The sequence below is a fragment of the Cucumis melo genome, chromosome 7 (genome assembly GCF_025177605.1).
Source record: "Cucumis melo cultivar AY chromosome 7, USDA_Cmelo_AY_1.0, whole genome shotgun sequence".
Lineage (NCBI taxonomy): Eukaryota > Viridiplantae > Streptophyta > Magnoliopsida > Cucurbitales > Cucurbitaceae > Cucumis > Cucumis melo.
In genome coordinates, this window is record NC_066863.1 from 976,174 (window position 1) to 994,985 (window position 18,812).

General features: G+C 30.8%; 3 protein-coding genes across 4 annotated transcripts; 1 reads left to right on the forward strand and 2 right to left on the reverse strand.

Moving 5' to 3' along the window:
- Positions 1–431: 431 nt before the first annotated feature.
- Positions 432–1,778, reverse strand: LOC103493726 (protein ENHANCED DISEASE RESISTANCE 2-like). The gene has a single exon (XM_008454594.3). The coding sequence runs from the start codon at positions 1,502–1,504 to the stop codon at positions 626–628; it is 879 nt and encodes a 292-aa protein (XP_008452816.2). The 5' UTR covers positions 1,505–1,778; the 3' UTR covers positions 432–625.
- A 4,224-nt stretch (positions 1,779–6,002) lies between these two features.
- LOC103493902 (uncharacterized) lies at positions 6,003–9,828 on the reverse strand. Its single transcript, XM_051087695.1, has 4 exons — positions 9,761–9,828; positions 7,020–7,184; positions 6,791–6,920; positions 6,003–6,693 (listed from the first exon to the last, which is right to left on the reverse strand). Exons 1-4 carry the CDS (start codon positions 9,826–9,828, stop codon positions 6,634–6,636), a joined length of 423 nt encoding a protein of 140 aa, XP_050943652.1. The 3' UTR covers positions 6,003–6,633.
- A 4,327-nt stretch (positions 9,829–14,155) lies between these two features.
- On the forward strand, positions 14,156–18,812 carry LOC103493724 (probable protein phosphatase 2C 59). Of its 2 annotated transcripts, none has more exons than XM_008454591.3 (9): positions 14,156–14,566; positions 14,844–15,095; positions 15,663–15,790; positions 15,943–16,041; positions 16,123–16,281; positions 17,094–17,180; positions 17,262–17,353; positions 18,087–18,161; positions 18,304–18,812. In XM_008454591.3, the coding sequence occupies exons 2-9, from the start codon at positions 15,013–15,015 to the stop codon at positions 18,460–18,462; spliced, it is 882 nt and encodes a 293-aa protein (XP_008452813.1). In that variant the 5' UTR covers positions 14,156–14,566; positions 14,844–15,012; the 3' UTR covers positions 18,463–18,812. The 2 variants fall into 2 exon arrangements, with proteins under 2 accessions (XP_008452813.1, XP_050943784.1); XM_051087827.1 differs by having other exon boundaries at positions 14,406–14,630.

Genomic DNA, 18,812 nt, shown 5'->3' on the forward strand with positions numbered 1-18,812 from the left:
AATTAAGACAAACAATATCAAATTGGATTTATTGATCATTAAGAGGAAGAGTAGTATGATACTTCTTTGGAGGTTGAAGTTGAGGAGCTTGCCTCGAAGAAAGTTTGAAAAGGAAAAAGGGCATAACGAACTATATTTGATAATAACTAAAAAAAAAAAAAAAAAAAGAAACTAACAAATGAGCAATTAAGAGACACACATATATATTCATTGTTCTCTACTTTTGAAATACAAAGCAGAAAGACGATAAATATAGTATAAGAAATGTCAATCCTTGTTTTTCTTTTCTAAAATAAACTATTTGGCATTGGAACCATTTATAGAGAACTCCATAACCTTAACTTTAAATAATAACTTAAAATAAAAAATTTTGAATTAGATTAATAATCAATTAAAAATGAACTTAAATAAAAAAATTTAAATTAGATAAATAATCCACTTAATACAATCCTAACAAAAATCATATTTCATCAAAATCTAATGGTGAGTTTATTAATTCTATTACTCAAATTCAATGTTAATTTTCAAAAAAGAATTGAAAACTTCCAAACTTAGGATTTGTTGTTTTTGATTCCATTCATTTATTTACGTTTTGAAGAACATTCGATCCGAAAAACGAGTTCCATCACAAATCCTTTTCCTCAATTTCGTCGTTACTCAACTCCCGCCGCTGATCCGTCTTCCCATTCTCTAACCGCCGCGGCGTTCCCGCGTTCGATTCAACCTCCGTCGCCGCCGCCATCTGAATCTGAGAAACCCTAACGGCGCCGATTAATCTCTCCGGCAACTCATCCTCCGTCACTGCCTCCAACACAAATCCCATGTCGATCGTGACGGAATCTACATAATGCAATGTCAATCGCAAAATCGCGCTTGCTAATGACGAGCTTCCGATATCCACATCGATCTCAAAGTAATTCGAACCTTTATGATAACTACACGTTAACGATTTTCCGAGCAAACAGGCGCTATAATTCCCGACAGTTTTTTTTACAACCCACGGTCCCTTTTCGATCCGGTTCACGATCTTGAACCGCTGGTTTCTGAAGGAATCATCGCCGTGAATGAACCGGTGTAGAAGCGAACCGGTCGGAATCGGATCTTCCGCGGCGAAATAGATCACAGCGCTGTATTGATCCTTGTTAGGGATTTGAAGATTAACGGCGAAAATGAAGCTCTTAGACGATTTTCCTTCGGACTGTGCTCGACGGAGAGATGAAGAGACACGATTGTCTTCACGCGCCATGACGTTTTCAAGTTTAGAAATGGATTTCAGCCAGTCCATACCGGCGGGAAAGAGCAAGTAATCGCCGGCGGGAGATTTCTGGCGTTTCGTGAAGTAGTTTGTGGAACGGATGGAGAAGAGGTCGCCAGGAGGTGAAGCCCAGCCGTTGGTTCCGGTTTGGAGGTCGACGTGGCGTAAGGATCCGCCATTGATGGATTCGGAAATCCAATCGTCGGCGGCGGAGAGCTTTTTCCGATGGTTTTGAGAATTGGTAAGCATTTTGTTTTAATAGAAATGGGTGAAATATGGAGTTTGTGAAAGAAGAGAAAAGGCAAAAAATGGTAAAGGAAGGAAGCCTTGGCATCAAGCAAAACACGGGATTCTGCTCTTCTTTTTCTTTTTCCTTTTTTTGCTAATACCCTTCGGCTTTTTTATCTCCGAATTTCCTTTATGTTGGTAAGTAGATTAGAGGTGTAATTTAGAGGAGTTGACATTAGGGAAAGTAATGGAGTATTTATGCGAAATTAAATGCGATTTTGGAAAGCTCTTGCCTAATTTACATATTGGCAAAGTTAGCTCTAACCTTCCCCATTAAAAAAAAAAATCTTCTATTTTCACCATTGTTGTATTTAAAAAATTGTTTTTTATAGTACTAAAAAAGGGAACATTAAAAAAAAAAAAAAAAACATTTTGAACCTAGCTCTAAGTGATTATCTAAAAAGTGGTTCGAATCGATACATTGCTGTTTAAAAGTTCAATTGTTAATTTTATCTACCATTATCTATCTTACCAATGATACTACCATAATTGTTTTTTATTGGAAAAATCATTTTTAACCGATAACACACCCTTTTAGTTTCTAAATTTTAACAAATAAGTCTTTCAACTTTGATTTTAAGTATTCAAGCTAAATACTTCTGACCAAGGGTGTCCAAAATACCGATAACGGATTACCTAACTCAAATAGCAAATTGGGTTGCAAAATCTTTTAAGAACATTTTTGTAAATTTTTTTAATAAGTATATTTCGGATTGGATTATAAGATTTAGTAACCTGATACTCAACTAGATTTTATTATTATTATTAGTGTTATTGAATGTAGACTTAAAGTTTCCATAGAATGTTCTTGAATGTTTTTTATCTCTACTTAGACTTAAAATTACGTTTCATGTATTTGAGGGTAAATACTAGAACATTACCTAGAATGCTTTGTTTGTTTAGTTATGAATTTTTTAAAAAATTGATGTTACATATTTAAGTTATTTACGTAAATATGACATTTTGTTCGCTCCAAAAATTCAACCTTTATCGAAAAAGAAAATGAGGAAAACAAATCTAAATTATAGAGGAAAGAAAAGAACCCAATGACCTACCAAAAAAATTCTAGGTTGGATTGTGTTGAACCTCGCACATTGAATCAATAGAGTTTAATTTTTGTCAATCCGAAAATCTCGGATTGGTCCATAATTTACCTTCAATCGGATCCAACCCAACTTATGTACACTTTTATCGATAACAATTTAGTTTGTAAAATGAAAAGTCTAATTCAAAATCATGTCATTTTCTATGGACTAATTGCAACTTCTATCCTTAATGTTTAATGTAGCTTGTAGGTGATGGTTGTAATTACACCCTCACAAATTTTAATTTTGAAAACTAAACATTCAAATTATGCATTACCAGCTGAAATATATGATTTTCACTAATTAAATAGTTTTAAAGGGGAAGAAAATGAGAGAAAAAAAGGTAAAATGGCAAATGGGTGATTAATAGCATGGGAATGGGAATGAGAATGAGATGAGAGGAAGAAGTTGAAGGCAGAGAGAAAACAAAAAACTGCGAGAGAAATATTGAATTAAATATATTAATTCTTTTGCTTAATTCTCATAGTCAAAAATAGTAAAATTGCTAAAATATTTAAAATATATGAAAATTGCATCAAATGACAAAAGAATTAAAAAAAAAAAAAAAGCAGCTCATAGTGCTTCTTATTTTTGCATATTGCAATTATGACAAGTAATTAAATATATTGTACGGCTATCAAAATAACCTTATTATCATAATTTTTTTTTGTTATTTTTGCAAACGCCCCACATAAAATATAAGTGTAATAAATTTTGTGCTTTTTCATGGCATGAATAATTTGTTTTTTTTTTTAATTTTTGAAATAGCCACACTAAAATATATATGTTTAATTTTTACTGTTGGAAGTTTTATAGTGCAATTTAATTTATCAATAATCCCATTAAATATAATAGTGTATTTTCAGAAAATATAAGGATCTATTCTGCTTGATTTTCTAAGAGCAAGTCCTAGCTTTAGAGGGGTGAAACACATCTCTAAGCACTTGAAAAATTAATCTAAAGATATCTAAAATTTAAGAACAAAAGAAATCTGTTCTTTTAACTTTAATCTTATTTTCAATAAATTTAATATGATTTTGATCGTTTCATTTGAGATAGACAATTAATCTCATATCCACACACACATACACAAACAAATCAACCCTGTTCCAAAGGTAAGGATATGAAACCTAAAATTCCATGGAATCTATAACTGATATAAAACCAATCAAAAGGAATGCTCATGTTAATTACAATGAATCCATTAACATTCAACATAAACTTAAATTATAAACTTTTAAACCATTAAATCTTCTACTACTCAAGAGAAAATTCATTTAACTTCTAGTCGTAACAATGTTTAATGCCGGACCTAACCTAACGTAATTGGTCAAGGCATTAATGCATCTACTATCTAGTATGTTTGAAACCTCCACCAACACATCACCGATCTTGATTTTAGAAGAAAGGGTGTTCCTCCAATTTTTATTTTGTTTCCGACAAAGAGTGTTCGTCCTAATCAGTCGGATCTTTTTAAAATAAAGAGGAAAAAAACACATTATCATATCACCTTAACTAATACAATGAACAAGTTAAGAAGTTCAATTCGATTTATATGAAATCGAGCCAAGGAGTCCTTGGAATTGGATTGTAATCCTAAAAAACTCAATTGGATGAATTTTATCATGGACATACGTAAACACAACAATGTTTAAACCATAAAATTGGTATTCATCCAATGGACTTCAAACAACCATTTTGGTTCTATGTCAGCTCTATCAAACCAGGAGACTTGGAATTACCGACCAAAAGATTAGAGCTCATAAGTGATTTGTTAACAAAGGAGATTATTGACCATTTAGTTTTAGTTTTAGTTTTTTTTTCCTTAGAATTAAGCTTATAAAAATCTTTTCCATTATTTAATTTTTACTAACATTTTAAAAGACTAAGCCAAGTTTTGAAAACCGAAGAGAATACTTTCTAAAATTCCTGTTTTTGTTTTTGGAATTTGACAGAAGAAAAATAAACTCTTTTACTAAAGAAAGATGAAAACCATGATAAGATATCAAGGAGAAATACAAAATCTTCAAAAAAACTAAAAAACAGAAATCTAATTGTTACCAACGGGGCTTTAACTGATTGTAATATATTCTTTTGTTCTACACTGCAAAATCTAAACTCAGATTTCTGATTTTCATTGTCCCCGTCTTATCCTTGTTTTAATTCTAATAAGTATTCTATCTCTTGCACTTGCATCAAGGTACTACTGTTTGAGAAATGAATATATATATATTCTTTCCCCAAGAAGAAGATTCGGTAGGTTAGTAATTTCCAAACTCAATCTTCAACATTGTAAGCATAATCCCATCTGGTCAACTTTATCCCCCACTTGACTGACCCAGACATCCCTTAATATTTTAAATCAACTAACATATAACAGATTTTGCAATAACAGTAAAGTAGAACAGCCAATGGTTTTAAAATATATAGAATTACTAAAATCTAAAGAATCAAAATAGCAGGATGATAAGACTTCGTTTTTTTTTTTCCATATAAATCAGATGGTTTCCTCATCATGCTCTAATATAGATTCTAAGCAAAAATGACTCTAAAGTTTAAATTAAAAAAGTGGATGAAACCATAGCCAAACCGAAAGATCCACCACACAAATTCATATTACAGTGAGACTTCATTATAGGAGGCAACGCTGAAAATTTAGACCAACATGTGTCTAATGGATGAATATATTAAATTTAAAACAAGACTCTTTCACATGTATGATTAGTTTAGTTAATCCTAAGAGTCAGATGGTTATGAACATTGAAAAAATGATCATAACAAGACATTTAAAATAAAGAAATGCAAAGACGCCACCTTTGATATGATACTGAAAGAAAGCTAGTGCAAGCCCTAACAAGTAGATTAAGATTAGTATTCATTTTCTTACCATTCCCTCAAGATAAATCAGATTATGTTTTAAAGAGCGCTTCAATTGAATTATTTTATTTTATTTTAGTATTATGTTTTTTTTTTTTTTTAATGAAGACTAACAACTTTCATCTGTGAGTTTATGAACTCTACATCTGACACTTTTGGAAAAGGAAACCAACATAGCATTGATCGTCTATACAGCTGAATATACTGATAGTTCATGCTAATCTATTGGATGTAACAGCTTTAGAGAAATAGGAACAGATATTCAAGTTAGAACTATGAGCCTATGACAAAAGTGGCAATAGCAGAGGGTATATCGTATAACTTCTGAAAGATGAGATCTAAAAGCTTTGAGGCAACCTTGTACTTCTTGGGCAAACTTTAGCAACTATTCAGATGAATTGGCATTATGCCATAAGTATTAAATCATCACCCGAGTCAGAAGCTTAAGTTGATTGGTTACGGTAAATTTAATTATGTCAATTGGGAAGGAAATGATGTTAGAGGGAAACACAAAACCTGCTACTTTGATACTATGCTAATCACCACTCAGTCTAAAAGCTTGAGCTAATGGGTTACATATCAATACTTCAACAACTAGAAGGAACCTGACAATGCTACATGTGCAAGTGAGAAAGAAAAATGTGCATCAATGAGATCTATTAGTTACAATCCAGCTTCAATTTCATAATTCCCTCGAAATTGAAAGGTTAAGTTTAACCATTCATTGAATGTCACGACCTTTATTGACGATTATAAGTTTCTAACGTTGCTCCTACAGATGTACACTATGTTCACTTTTACTTTACTGTAGGCCTTGACAAGCAAAAATTGAAGAAACGGTTTGATATCTCTACAAAACGTGGCGGGAAACTAGAGAGTCGGCTACAGGTAAACAGATCAATCAGATCAAATGATGAACACTTGAACAGAGGAGGCAACCAAATTCGATCGACATTAAAGAAAGGATCTGTTATATACCATTCACGACTGTTAGGTACAGTAACCAGTAATAAAAATGGTACCAAACACGTTTTTCTGTTAGCATTGCAGCTATGAGCTTCAAAAACATTCAACAAATTAGGGTTCCACTAACCTTCTTATCTTCCGTCAAGTAAATCAAACTGTTCTTCAATGTGCTTTCCTCCTTTGAGGCCTGTTATCCGTCACTAATCTGTAAATCCAGTAGACCTAACACAAAAACTCCGAGATCAACTGATGAATTTCGCACATGAAACGGCCGTGTAATAGAATGAAAAAATGGCTGTTGAAATTTAGATTTAAGTACCAAAGCGAGAACATGCGCCGTAATTAGAATAACAACGATAAAAGGGACGACATCGAGAATCCACGGCCTTGAATCAACATTTTGTTGGTTCGCCATTGCGGATGGAGATCGATCGCGATTAGGATACCTCCTGGCTTGTAAACGAAAAGTTCATATTCACCTGATTTGCTAGCTCGGAAGAGAAAGTAAAAGTAGTGAGAAATGAAAATTGGAACTGTGATAAACATACCGTAGTGAAAAAGATGCATGGTAATGGACCGTCGTTAATGGCGTCCGATCGGCCCGAGCAAAAGCTATATTGTGGTCTATACGATAATCCACGGTCGAAGAAGCTCCACTGAAACCATGGATTTGGACACTCTCGTGTGGCCCAACCAAAAAGCAACTTTTCGGCCTGATTGACCCATTTACAGTCCATATTAATATTTTTTTTTGGCACAGTTTGCAAAATAGGAATAGTTGCAAATATAGTAATTATAGCAACATTTTAAATAAATATAAATACAATAAAATCTTTTAAAATCTATCAATGATAGGAGTCTATCACTTATAGACCACGTAACAAGTGTTAGTCTATCACTGATAAACTTTAAGAGTCTATCAATGATAGAACTCTATCATCGATAAACTTTGCTATATTTGCAAATTTTTTAAAAATATTGCTACATACTTAATAATTATTCTAAAAATTGCTACCCATCATGATTATCCTTGCAAGTATAGTCGTATTTTTCAAATATTTACATACATGCTAATATTTTTAAGAAATCGTAACTATAGCAAACTCATTGTTTGTTAATAAAAATAGCAAAATTATTTATAATGATTGCTATATTTATAATTTTTTTATAGCTTTACTCGCTCATAGATATATAATTTATTTATTAATCTAAATAAAAAAAAATGTTTTTCCTTAAATATCTATTAACTTCGATGTTATATCGATAAGAATTTCTCTCGAACTTTAATATGGCTCTTTGATTAAATTTAATATCTAAATATAACAAATCGTACTTCAAATCATCGATGGATTTAGTATAGGTTCAGAGAACTCTAGTTCTCTTCAACTTTATCGTATTTATATAATATATATATATATATATATATATATATAAACTATTTAATGTTTAATACTTATAGTAGCTTAGTGGCTGCTTTATTTGTTAACTACTTCCAACTCAGGTTTGAATCTCTACCTCCGCCGTTGTTTCAAATTTAATTTTTAAATATCATTTATAATTTTATATATTTTTTTAACATAGTGATTATTATTTACTCTCAAACTAACAAAAAAAATTGCTTTTCAAATGTATATTATCTTAATATAAACAAAAAAGAAAGAAACTTGGTTCATTATAAATTATTATAATGTATAAGCAAACTATAATAATCACTCAACCTTGAGAACATATTTTTAAAGATATATTAGATATTTTCAAAAGAAATAAAAATAAAAGCAAATAGTCCCAAATTTAAAGAGCGAAGGCAAGAGTGATTTAGCTTGAAATTTAGTGTGCGTAGGTGTGGGGGTTAACCCATCAAGCTTCACTTCCTTCCCGTACGTAGTCGGTCGATCTGTAGAAGTAGCGACTAGCGAGCACGTGCCACGTGGGCCGGTTTGTGTATTTCGAAATTAGGAGATCCTTTCCCGGTTGGTTGACACGTTGACTTGAACGCCCTGTTTCCGTGGGCGAAGAGATTGTGATATTTTTATCAACTTACCAACGTGCCCCCAAAGAAACACTGTGGCCCAAAATAATATATCAAAACTATGGACCCCTCTAACCAAATAATTAAAAAGGACATATCGCTGAATTTATAGGTAAATGGGCAAATTGTATATTTGCGCCATTTGGCTGCAAATCGTAGGGAAGACTGAGGAGTTTGAGTTCGTTTGGAAGAATTGTTCCAAATAATAATAATCAATGGAAAATTACTTCTTTTTTTAGTTATTAGGTTCGGAAGACGTAAATTTGGTTTATGAATTTTTTATCTTCAAGGCTTATAAGAATAGATTCGTTTGGTCCGCTAATAGTTAAATTATATATTTATATCTCTAAATTTTTTAAAAATATATTTAAAAGACTTTTGAAATAATTTTATATTTTTATTTTAAATAAGTATGAGACATTTTAAATTATAACAATAATTTATAAATATCATATCTTCTATATAACTATTATTTTAATTTTAAATATGATGTAATTATTTTTAAAAAAATCAAGACCTTATAAACCTATTTTCTAAAACTCAATAATTAAAAAGGTAAATTTTGAAAACTCGAAAACCAAACGAGTGTATTATTATAAATATGTGGACTAAAAATGTTTACTTTTAAAAGTCATAGACCAAAAACACATATTCATCGATAACTTGAATAGTCAAAAAGGTAGTTTTTCCAAAATTTAAATATCGTTTTCATTGTTGTATTTTAAATTTCGTTCAAATTTAGACATGATATTTTTAAATGCTCAATTGTAATCTTTGTTAAATCTTAAATTTAGTTTGTGGAAATTAAGTTTTGTTAAAGTTTATTAAATAATCACAATAAATTTCGAACAAAGAAACAGTATGAATATATTTTTAAATTTTATAATGAAGTTGTTAGTAACAAAAAATAATAATAAAAAAATCCTAAAATAAGGACTCAATTTAAAATTTATCGACTAAAATTTAACAAACTCAAAATAGGTAAACTAAAAGGATTTTTAAAAGAATAGAAAAATTTGAGAAATCATTTATATCTGATCAAACAAACAATTAAAACGCAAAATTTATTACATTTAATATTTTATACGGTTCGATTTTTTACAATTTTTCTAAAAATAATATAATATTTTAACCTAAAAAAATTGGTATGTCAATTTTTTTTTCTCCATGTGGGAGAAAGGAAAGTCATTGTTTTGGATTTATTACTAAAAAAGTACAAAATAAATGCGAACAGTTAGTTGGTATTTGGTAAAACCCGACCGGGAATCCGCGGCTTTGACTAGAGCCAGTGGAGTTGGTGGACATGATATGACTTGCGCCGAACCCATCGACCCTTTTAGATTCTTTATATTTTTATTATTTTAAATAATATCTTAGACCAGAGGATTAATGTTGCCATTTTTATAACTCTTTGTAGAGCTGCATTTAAACGAGGTATTTTAAAAAATAACAAAATATTTAAACTATTTACAAAATAAGTAAAATACTTCTCTATAGTTCAATTGTGTGTTTTTTTTTATATTTTTATAAATAGTTTTATTTTTTTTTTCTATCCATTAATAATTCACCTATTTAAACTGATCAGCTTTATAAATAATAATAACTAGAAGAGTAACTATCTGACAAATATACTTATTTCATTTAAAACTTAATTAGTAAAATGACATTCAACAAAAAAGAATTTACAATCATAGTTTTTAACTGTCCTTCGTTTTTATGGTTATTGTACTAAAAAAAATGTTTTTAATGAAAGATAAGTATATATATATATATATATATATATATATATATATATATATAAAAGTATATATATATATATATATTAATTGTTTTATGTATTTTATGAATAAGGCGAAAAACATAGATTTAAGATAAAAAGTATTTTCAATTTAAAATCATATCTAATTATACATGTCTATCTATGAAGTAGACTTTATTTTTAAGAAAATTGTGAAAAATAAAAAATTGATAAAATATTTAAGAAGTTATGTCTTCTAGTAATTGTTTTTCTCAATAAAGTGCATATGATTTTTCTTTTCTATTTTTTATTTTTTTAATTACATAGTTTATTCATTCAACATGTTATGAATAACAAATACATACATACATATATACATAAATCCTTCACCCTAAACCCTAACCTATATATGTGTATGTGACAATATAATAATTTTTCCTCCAAAGTTTGAGGAAGAGAAGGTATTTTCAATTGGAATCTACCTCCACATGATCATAGTGGAATTTCTACATAGAAGAGTTTCCAAAGTCAAACTTATTCGTTTGTTTGTCAATTAATAAAAACAAAACTTTGTAAATTTAAGTGAAAGTGAGAAAAAGGAGAAAATATATTGATTGAGGCTAAGAAAGACTCCTCTATTTGACGGCACAGAAAGAAAAATCTAAGGAAAGAAACGATTTGATGGACGTAGACTTTTCTATATGGCTTGTCCACTAGGTAAAGCACACACGTACATCTCTACCCTATCTTTTTCATACAAACCATATGCTATTGAATTAATGATGATAATGTACTTTAAAGTGATTTTTTCTATATACAAAATAATCATTCATTGATCCTACAAGTCCATATGGAATTAATCATTGTTTACGCTATAATTTTCAAATTTATAATAATTTAGTTCATACAATTAATATAATTTTAGTTTAAATTTATAATATCGTGTATTTAAGATAGGAATTATTTTAATTTAGAAAAAATAACAAAACCTACGACGAAATGTAGTAAATTACAAATGATAGTAAATAATTAATGTAACAAGTGAAGTATTTAAAATGAGGTTGATTACAACTATTTGGAGAGTTCAAGATAGTATTTATTGTAGGACAAATAGTGGTTATTATTGAATTTTACAAACTTCAACTGACCCAACTTGACCAAAAAAAAAAAAAAAAACACAATCCAACCCGACCCTTATAAATAATAAGGCTTTGGTAGTCCAAATTATTTCGGTTGTCATTCGAGTTGTCGGGTTATTCTTACCCTTCCTAGCTTATTGCTCCAATCACCTATTAACGTCAACTTTTATTTATAACAACTTTTTTTTATATATAAATTTAATTAAAAAAAATATAGGTTAAAGTATCGTTATTATTTTAACAATATTTTAGAGGCAAAAGTATGGTTTTTTCTTTTTTTTTTTTCCCATTTAATACCCAACTAGGTTTTATATTTCATCAAAGGAAGCATCAAGTTGGATAAGTTGTACAATAATCGTGTTTAATTAGTTAGTTTATGGTTTAGATATTTTTACATTTTGTGACTAATTAATAAAAAGGGTACGTAATTTGTTAAAGCTACAATGAGAAATGTGTAATTAACTCCAACTATGGAGACGTGTACTTGAGGTGTAAGCAATCATGCTAATACTGTTCCAATGGTCTCATGCTTGCTTCCAAGTAATCACTTGCAATTCAATTAAGCAACATTTAATCACAATTATTAAAGCTCCAATACTTTATTAGTTTTTATTACTACCTTCATTATTGCTTAATCACAATTATAAAGGTCCAATACTTTATTAATTTTGATTACCATCATCATTATAATTTAAAAAAAAAAAATAGAAACATTGCTATGAAGGAGACCCGTAAAAATATTTTACAAATATAATAAAATTTTAAATTATATGAATGAAAGATATTCATATACTTCTATGTATACTCGTACGTGTATTAATAGTGGTATATAATTGACTATCATTAATGAGATTTAAAATTTTTTATATTTTGTAAATATTTTAGTTTATTTTGGTATATTTAAAAAAATCATAATTAATTAAAGGTTTAATATTTTCATTTACTTTTTTTTCACTTTTAACTTAATTAACAGTATGGTAAAATTTATATTCATCGTTTTAATAATTAAATTATGTAAGAGACATACAAATATTATGCTAGATTATATTAAAGAGTCTTGTGGTAGATGTCTACGGGAAAATAAGATCGGTTCTGTCTCTATCTCGTTAAATTGTTATTTTTTCTACATCAAAAAATCTAATCGAGTTATAAATAAGATCTAAGGAAATAAAAAAGAAAAAAACTCTGAATTACATGCTGAATTAAAAGTTTAGAAATTATTGAAGATTCTTAAGGTCTTTTATGGGTGGATGAAGTTTAGAAACCTATTAATTATTTTTATCAAATTAAGATAAACTTTAAATAATTTAACATTTCTATATAAGTATGGATATTTTACAAAATTAGAAAGCATGCTTGGTGGAAATGGGAACTTTTGCTTACTAATATAATAAAACAACACAACTTTATACATTAAATGCCATCATTTTAACTTTATGAAATTAAAATATTTATACTTTGTTCATGAACAAAAGACGACGTAAACTTGAATATATGATATGTCAAGGTAATGAAGAGAATATCTACATAAACCATAAAATTTATAAAGTGATAGAGAACAAGTGAACCACTTTTCTCAAAATTCTTACTATTCTCGTTGGGATCATGTCAATAGATTAGACAACTTTAAAAATAAAAAGTTTATTTGAAAAGTAAATTTTTTAAAATAATATTATTGATTTTGAATAATTAATAATATTTTAAAAAAATTAAAATATTATATACACACACATATATATATAATTCAAATTAAATTGGTTTACATGTAAACACGATACTAAGTTTTTGAAAGTTTACAAAAACAACAATTTAAAATGTAGGTAAATTGTAATATGAACTGTTGTATTGTTTTATTTGAGATATTATGCTCAAGCTTTGCCTATTGTGATCGTCTTTTTTTTTACAGTGTTTTCGCTTTGTCTATAGTATTCCCGTTTTGTTAGTAGGGTTAGTGTTATTCATCGCCTTGCGTGTGCAGTAACGTCGGAATAATTGTGGGGCTTGTTTTATTTATGTTCCAACTTTTTTTTCTTTCTTGAGATGCTAGAAGAATCTTTTTGTTCTCAATTGATTTTTTGTTATCTACTTATGTGACGAAATTTGTTTGTCGGACCTTCTTATATTTTTCAAAAGAAAAGGTACTTTGAGAAGGAAACAGACTTTAATTAAGATCTAAAGTTGAAATTTAACCTGTTATCATATAGATAATTTTGTGGACATAATTGCCATTTTACCACATACCCACTCAAGTAGTGAAGTATTAATAAAAAAGTTCAAACTTTATAATAATAATAATAATAATTGAAATAAGAAGAGAATAAATAAAAAAAAAGTTAATGGGAAATATAGGGATGTAGTTGAGGCTCACAAAAAGAGTGGTGTACCGTTGTTGCATGTGCGCCACGTGTGTGGTGTGACCCGAGAAAGTATGGCCATTCAAACTGCTCTTTCGAAAATCTCTCACGGTACCGTTGACTCAGTCCTACCGTAAGCTCACCTCTTCTTACGGCGACGCGTAATTCTGTAAGCCGTTCCCTCCTTTTCAGTACCACCAAAGAACAAAACCCTTTTTTCTCTCTTCTCATTATTTTTTTTATTAGTATAATAATTACTATTTTAAAAAAAAAACTTTATTTTTTAAAAGTATAATATTATCAATTTTGACCTCAATTCTCAATTCTATTTTTAACTTATTCGTCTGCCAATTTTAACAAATATATATATAAACTTATTAGTTTTAATAAATTAAAGTTAGCAATTCGACCCATACAAATTTTAACCAATTGAATGATATTTTCAAAACTGACAAGGTTGTTTATTTTAGAGAGAAAAAAAATCAGTTTCATATATACCTTTCATAATTCATTATATATATAACTTAATATTCTAACATTTATTTAAATTTAGAATGAAATTGAAAAAAGTATCCCTCATTATATATCCTAATATTCAAAACTCTCTTCCAAAAAATTAGAATTAATTTTTCCCCTTAGTTTCCTAACAAACCAAAAACCCAAAAATTGCAACAGAATCCTCCCGTTTTTCCCATTCTTTGTCGACTCGTCGTTTTCTTCTTTAAACGCTCCTTAAGCTGTCCCCTCTTTTCCTTTTCCTTTTTCCTTTCAATTCCATTTCCCCTTCTATTCTTCCTTCTTCTTCTTCTTCTTCTTCTTCTTCTTCTTCCACCAGGTACTCTCTCTTTCTAGAATCCCATCTCTCGAAACACTTACTCTATTTATCTCAATTTTTGTTGGTAACCTCTTGATTCATCCGCTATTTGCTTCTAATTATTGCTCCAATTATCGTCATCGCTGTCTGAAATTTTCGCTGATTTTTGTTTTTCGGTTTCATATGGTGTAGCTTGTTATTGGTGTTATAAGATCCGTGTTATTGCATCATTTTAGCGGCTTCTTTCTATTAATTGTAATTTGAAATCGGAGACGTGTGGTTGTGGATATAATTGCAGGTTCCAGTTCAACTTGGGCAGTTGAGCAGCTCTACGGGCATGCGAGGAATGGCTAATTCCTTCCACATCTGTAACCATAGCTACTAGATATTGTTTGTTAGTTTTCTTTTTTCTTTCTTCCATTTTGATCGAAGAGATTGGAGCTGGGCATTCTCAGAGCCTACACAATATGGGCTATCTGAATTCCGTCTTGTCTTGCTCGAGCCAGATTCATGCTGCTGAGGAGGCACCTGTAAGCGGTGGAGGATTAAGGTAGGTTCGTTGGTTTTTTTGTTCTTAAATCTGTCTGGTGGATTCACAGCTGTTTAGATTGATTAATTTGTTCTTCTGTGGATTTGTGGTTTTGTTTTAATTTTGATGTCGAAAGAACAGAATCTTATTAAAGTTTGGTCGTGCTTTCTGAGTAATATTATTCCTTATTGTGTAATTGATTGGGTTTGTAATTTATTGATGTTTATTTTAAGTGCCTTTAATCTGAGATTCCTTGATGATTATATTCTTCTCTGAAACTTACGCGTAATCCCTTCGTCAATTCAATTTTGCGATTGACCGGCAAGGATAATGTTGATTTGAATTTCCCCTTTGCTCCAGTTGAAGGAGTAAATCTCAATTTCAGGACGGTGGAGGCTGATTTTTTTTTCCTGATGGTTTTGTTGTTGTGCTCATAGATGGTTTTGATTGTAGGACTTTCTAGGATTGTTGCTTTAATTTCTCTACATATTTAAGAATTTGATTGTTTCTTCTTTCTGATTAATTTCCATTACGAGCTGTTAGAATAAAACACTAGGTAGACTGAAATGATCTTTTTACTTGATACAGTCAGAATGGGAGGTTCAGCTACGGTTATGCTAGCTCTCCAGGGAAGAGATCTTCAATGGAAGATTTTTATGAGACACGAATTGATGGTGTGGAAGGAGAAATAGTTGGTCTATTTGGTGTTTTCGATGGTATGTCAAATATCCGCTCACTTATCAATGTTTATTTTTATGATATCAGCTATATTTTGATATGTATTAGATCTATTTGCTGAGGCTGCTCATAATTCTTATATCTGGTAATTTCGAGGAAGAGCTTTAATTTTCCCCTTTTGTGGTTTCAGGTCATGGCGGAGCACGAGCTGCCGAGTATGTTAAGCACAATCTTTTTAGTAATTTGATCAGCCATCCAAAGTTCATTTCAGACACCAAATCTGCTATAGGTATGTCGCTTATTTTTTCTACTATTATAATCCTAAGTAAATGTTTATTTTATCTCTAATCAATGGACTGTTTTTGCACAGCTGATGCATACAACCACACAGACACAGAATTTCTGAAGTCGGAAAATAATCAAAATAGAGATGCTGGATCAACTGCTTCCACCGCCATCCTAGTTGGTGACCGCTTGCTTGTTGCAAACGTTGGTGATTCTAGAGCTGTTATTTGCCGGGGTGGCACTGGTGAGAATGTCCATTCATTTCCATGTTTAACTGAGGGCTTCCTGACCCTCTCCTCTTTATAAAGTTCAGTTGATCAGAGTTTGTAAACTTTGTTGTTGCGGAGTTTCATGACTCAAAGTTTCTTTTTAATTCATATTTTGGTAGACCTGTTCGGTTCTTGGAATTTCCTCTTTTAAGTAATATGATCCAATTTTTTACTCTATAAAACATTGGAATGAATTTAGCTTAGGCATTAGAAGTTAGAGAAAAAAATTATTCCGTTGCAGTTCTAGTATAGATGTATACTGATCTGATTAGTTCAATATTACTTTCACGTGTGGATTAGAGGCTATCCTTATTCTTTCTAAGTAATAATGGGAACATTGAACATGTTTGAACTTTGAAGGAGGAAAGTCCCTTGATCATTCTCCCTCCCTCATTCTCTGGTAATGGAAGCAGACAATTTTCTCTTTCATGGGAGTGATCTTAAAGTTGATAAAAAAATTCTTCTTGTTTTTAATATATCAAAGACATGTCCCCTTCTCGCCTCCTTCATTACCTAAACCGATAATATAGTTAACTATACATTGCTGACTTGTGTTTCCGCAACTTCCTCCCTTGTTCTTTTCAGTTTTATATTGCCATTTGATGATTCCTTAACTTTCCCTATATCTGGAAATTGAAATGGGCTACTTTACATATATGCTATTATTATATGACATTTTTTTTCTCAATGACAGTATAGGATTTATTGAACTTGAATAATTTAATGCTTGTAACTCCTTTCCCTCAGTTTTTAATTATTTTACTCTAAAATCTTTTATTTTATATAGCCATTGCTGTCTCTCGGGACCATAAGCCTGACCAAACTGACGAGCGACGGCGAATTGAGGATGCTGGAGGATTTGTGATGTGGGCTGGTGAGGTTATCAAATCCCTTTAGCACAACTTTTAAATAAAAATGCTCATCGGATTTTAATCACTTTGAGGTCAATGAACAGGAACTTGGAGAGTTGGAGGTGTTCTTGCTGTTTCACGTGCATTTGGTGATAGGTTGTTAAAGCAATATGTTGTTGCTGACCCTGAAATTCAGGTACATTTTACATTGACCTCATTCTTCAATAAGTAGAGTAAATTGGCCTGACTATTCATAGCGTGACTGTTGCTTAACTACATTATGATGAAAAGAAAGAAATGTCAGCGCAAGTACTGTAGTTGTGCATGCATTGCAATTCTCTATTAGTACGTTTTTTAACAACCAGAAGATTATACACCAAAACTAGTTTGTATTACATGCATCATCATCATGTATATTGTATGACATACATGTTCATGGTTGGTGGTGCATGGACATGAGGTACATCCATATCTTCCCGAGAACTGTATCTTTTTTTAATGGAAGTGCAATGTTGTTCTGTTGATCAGGACGGAACTTTTTTCTTCAGGTAGATGTAGAAATATAACGGAGGACTAGTAACAATCCCGCAATATTCCAAACCATTAGAGTTTTACATATAATTTGCTTTAGTTTTATTTAAGGAAAACAAATATGCTTGAGATATGGAAAACTAAATAAGAATCTTTCGTTCAAATATGGCACTGATGATAAGCTCAAATCCTGCATGATAAAAACTTTCGCAATTTCTGTGGTCTTGAAAAGAGTTCGATTGTTGTTCCTGGTTGATTCTAACTTCGGATTTTTTTTTTCCTGACTTGCTATTTGTATTGGTTGATGCATCTTATATTGTGGGAAGGATGTCATATATATCTAAATATAAAATTCATATTCATTAGGATCCCTGTGTCTAAACTATTAAAATTCACAGGAGGAAAAGATTGATAGCTCACTTGAGTTTCTTATACTTGCAAGTGATGGACTGTGGGATGTCGTCTCTAATGAGGTTTGCAAGTTCTTCCATTTCATTTCCCCTCAATTTACAACTTATATCTAATTGCAAGGGTTAGAAAACATCATCCATGAATCCCTGCAGTCTGGATGGTCGGAGTCGTAAAGTTTACCAAATGTCCTATTCCTCCTTTCAGGAAGCTGTCGCCATGACTAAACCAATTCAGGACCCCGAAGAGGCAGCAAAAAGGTTGATGCAAGAAGCATATCAGAGAGGCAGTGCAGATAACATTACTTGTGTCGTCGTTCGTTTCTTGGCAAATCAAGGAAGTCCCTCTCGCGGAACGTCTGGGTAAGACTTAACTGCTTTTCCTAGCTTTTTGCCTTCTGGTTCTGACTCGTACGAAAGTCTCAGACTGAACTGCAGTAACATTCAGTGGTCCGTAGTCATAGGAAATTCCAGTAACATTGTTGATTGTACTTATAAAAAGAAAAAGGATATAGACATAACGAGAAGTCAGTTGTCAGATTGTTTTTATTTTTGTGCAATACGGTGTCAGTCGCTGCCTACATAGTCTTTAGCTTCCTGTCTGGAGGTTGTAGAAATGTGCATTGGTTAATTTGTAAAGAGTCTTTAATGGAAGTGTTATTGTTTGTGTTGTCTTTCAACCCTTCCTAAGGTGATTGGTTTTTTCTTTTTGGGTTA

What these genes read in the sequence shown, in the direction of transcription:
- LOC103493726 (XM_008454594.3), bottom strand. Translation starts at nt 1,504, where the DNA reads ATGCTTACCAATTCTCAAAACCATCGGAAAAAGCTCTCCGCCGCCGAC.
- LOC103493902 (XM_051087695.1), bottom strand. Translation starts at nt 9,828, where the DNA reads ATGGGTTCGGCGCAAGTCATATCATGTCCACCAACTCCACTGGCTCTA. An exon ending in CATGCATCTTTTTCACTACG is followed by an intron (nt 6,921 to 7,019) that starts GTATGTTTATCA and finishes TTTACAAGCCAG; the next exon opens with GAGGTATCCTAATCGCGATC. An exon ending in CGGCGCATGTTCTCGCTTTG is followed by an intron (nt 6,694 to 6,790) that starts GTACTTAAATCT and finishes TTTTTGTGTTAG; the next exon opens with GTCTACTGGATTTACAGATT.
- LOC103493724 (XM_008454591.3), top strand. Translation starts at nt 15,013, where the DNA reads ATGGGCTATCTGAATTCCGTCTTGTCTTGCTCGAGCCAGATTCATGCT. An exon ending in AGGATTTGTGATGTGGGCTG is followed by an intron (nt 17,181 to 17,261) that starts GTGAGGTTATCA and finishes GTCAATGAACAG; the next exon opens with GAACTTGGAGAGTTGGAGGT. An exon ending in TTGCTGACCCTGAAATTCAG is followed by an intron (nt 17,354 to 18,086) that starts GTACATTTTACA and finishes TAAAATTCACAG; the next exon opens with GAGGAAAAGATTGATAGCTC.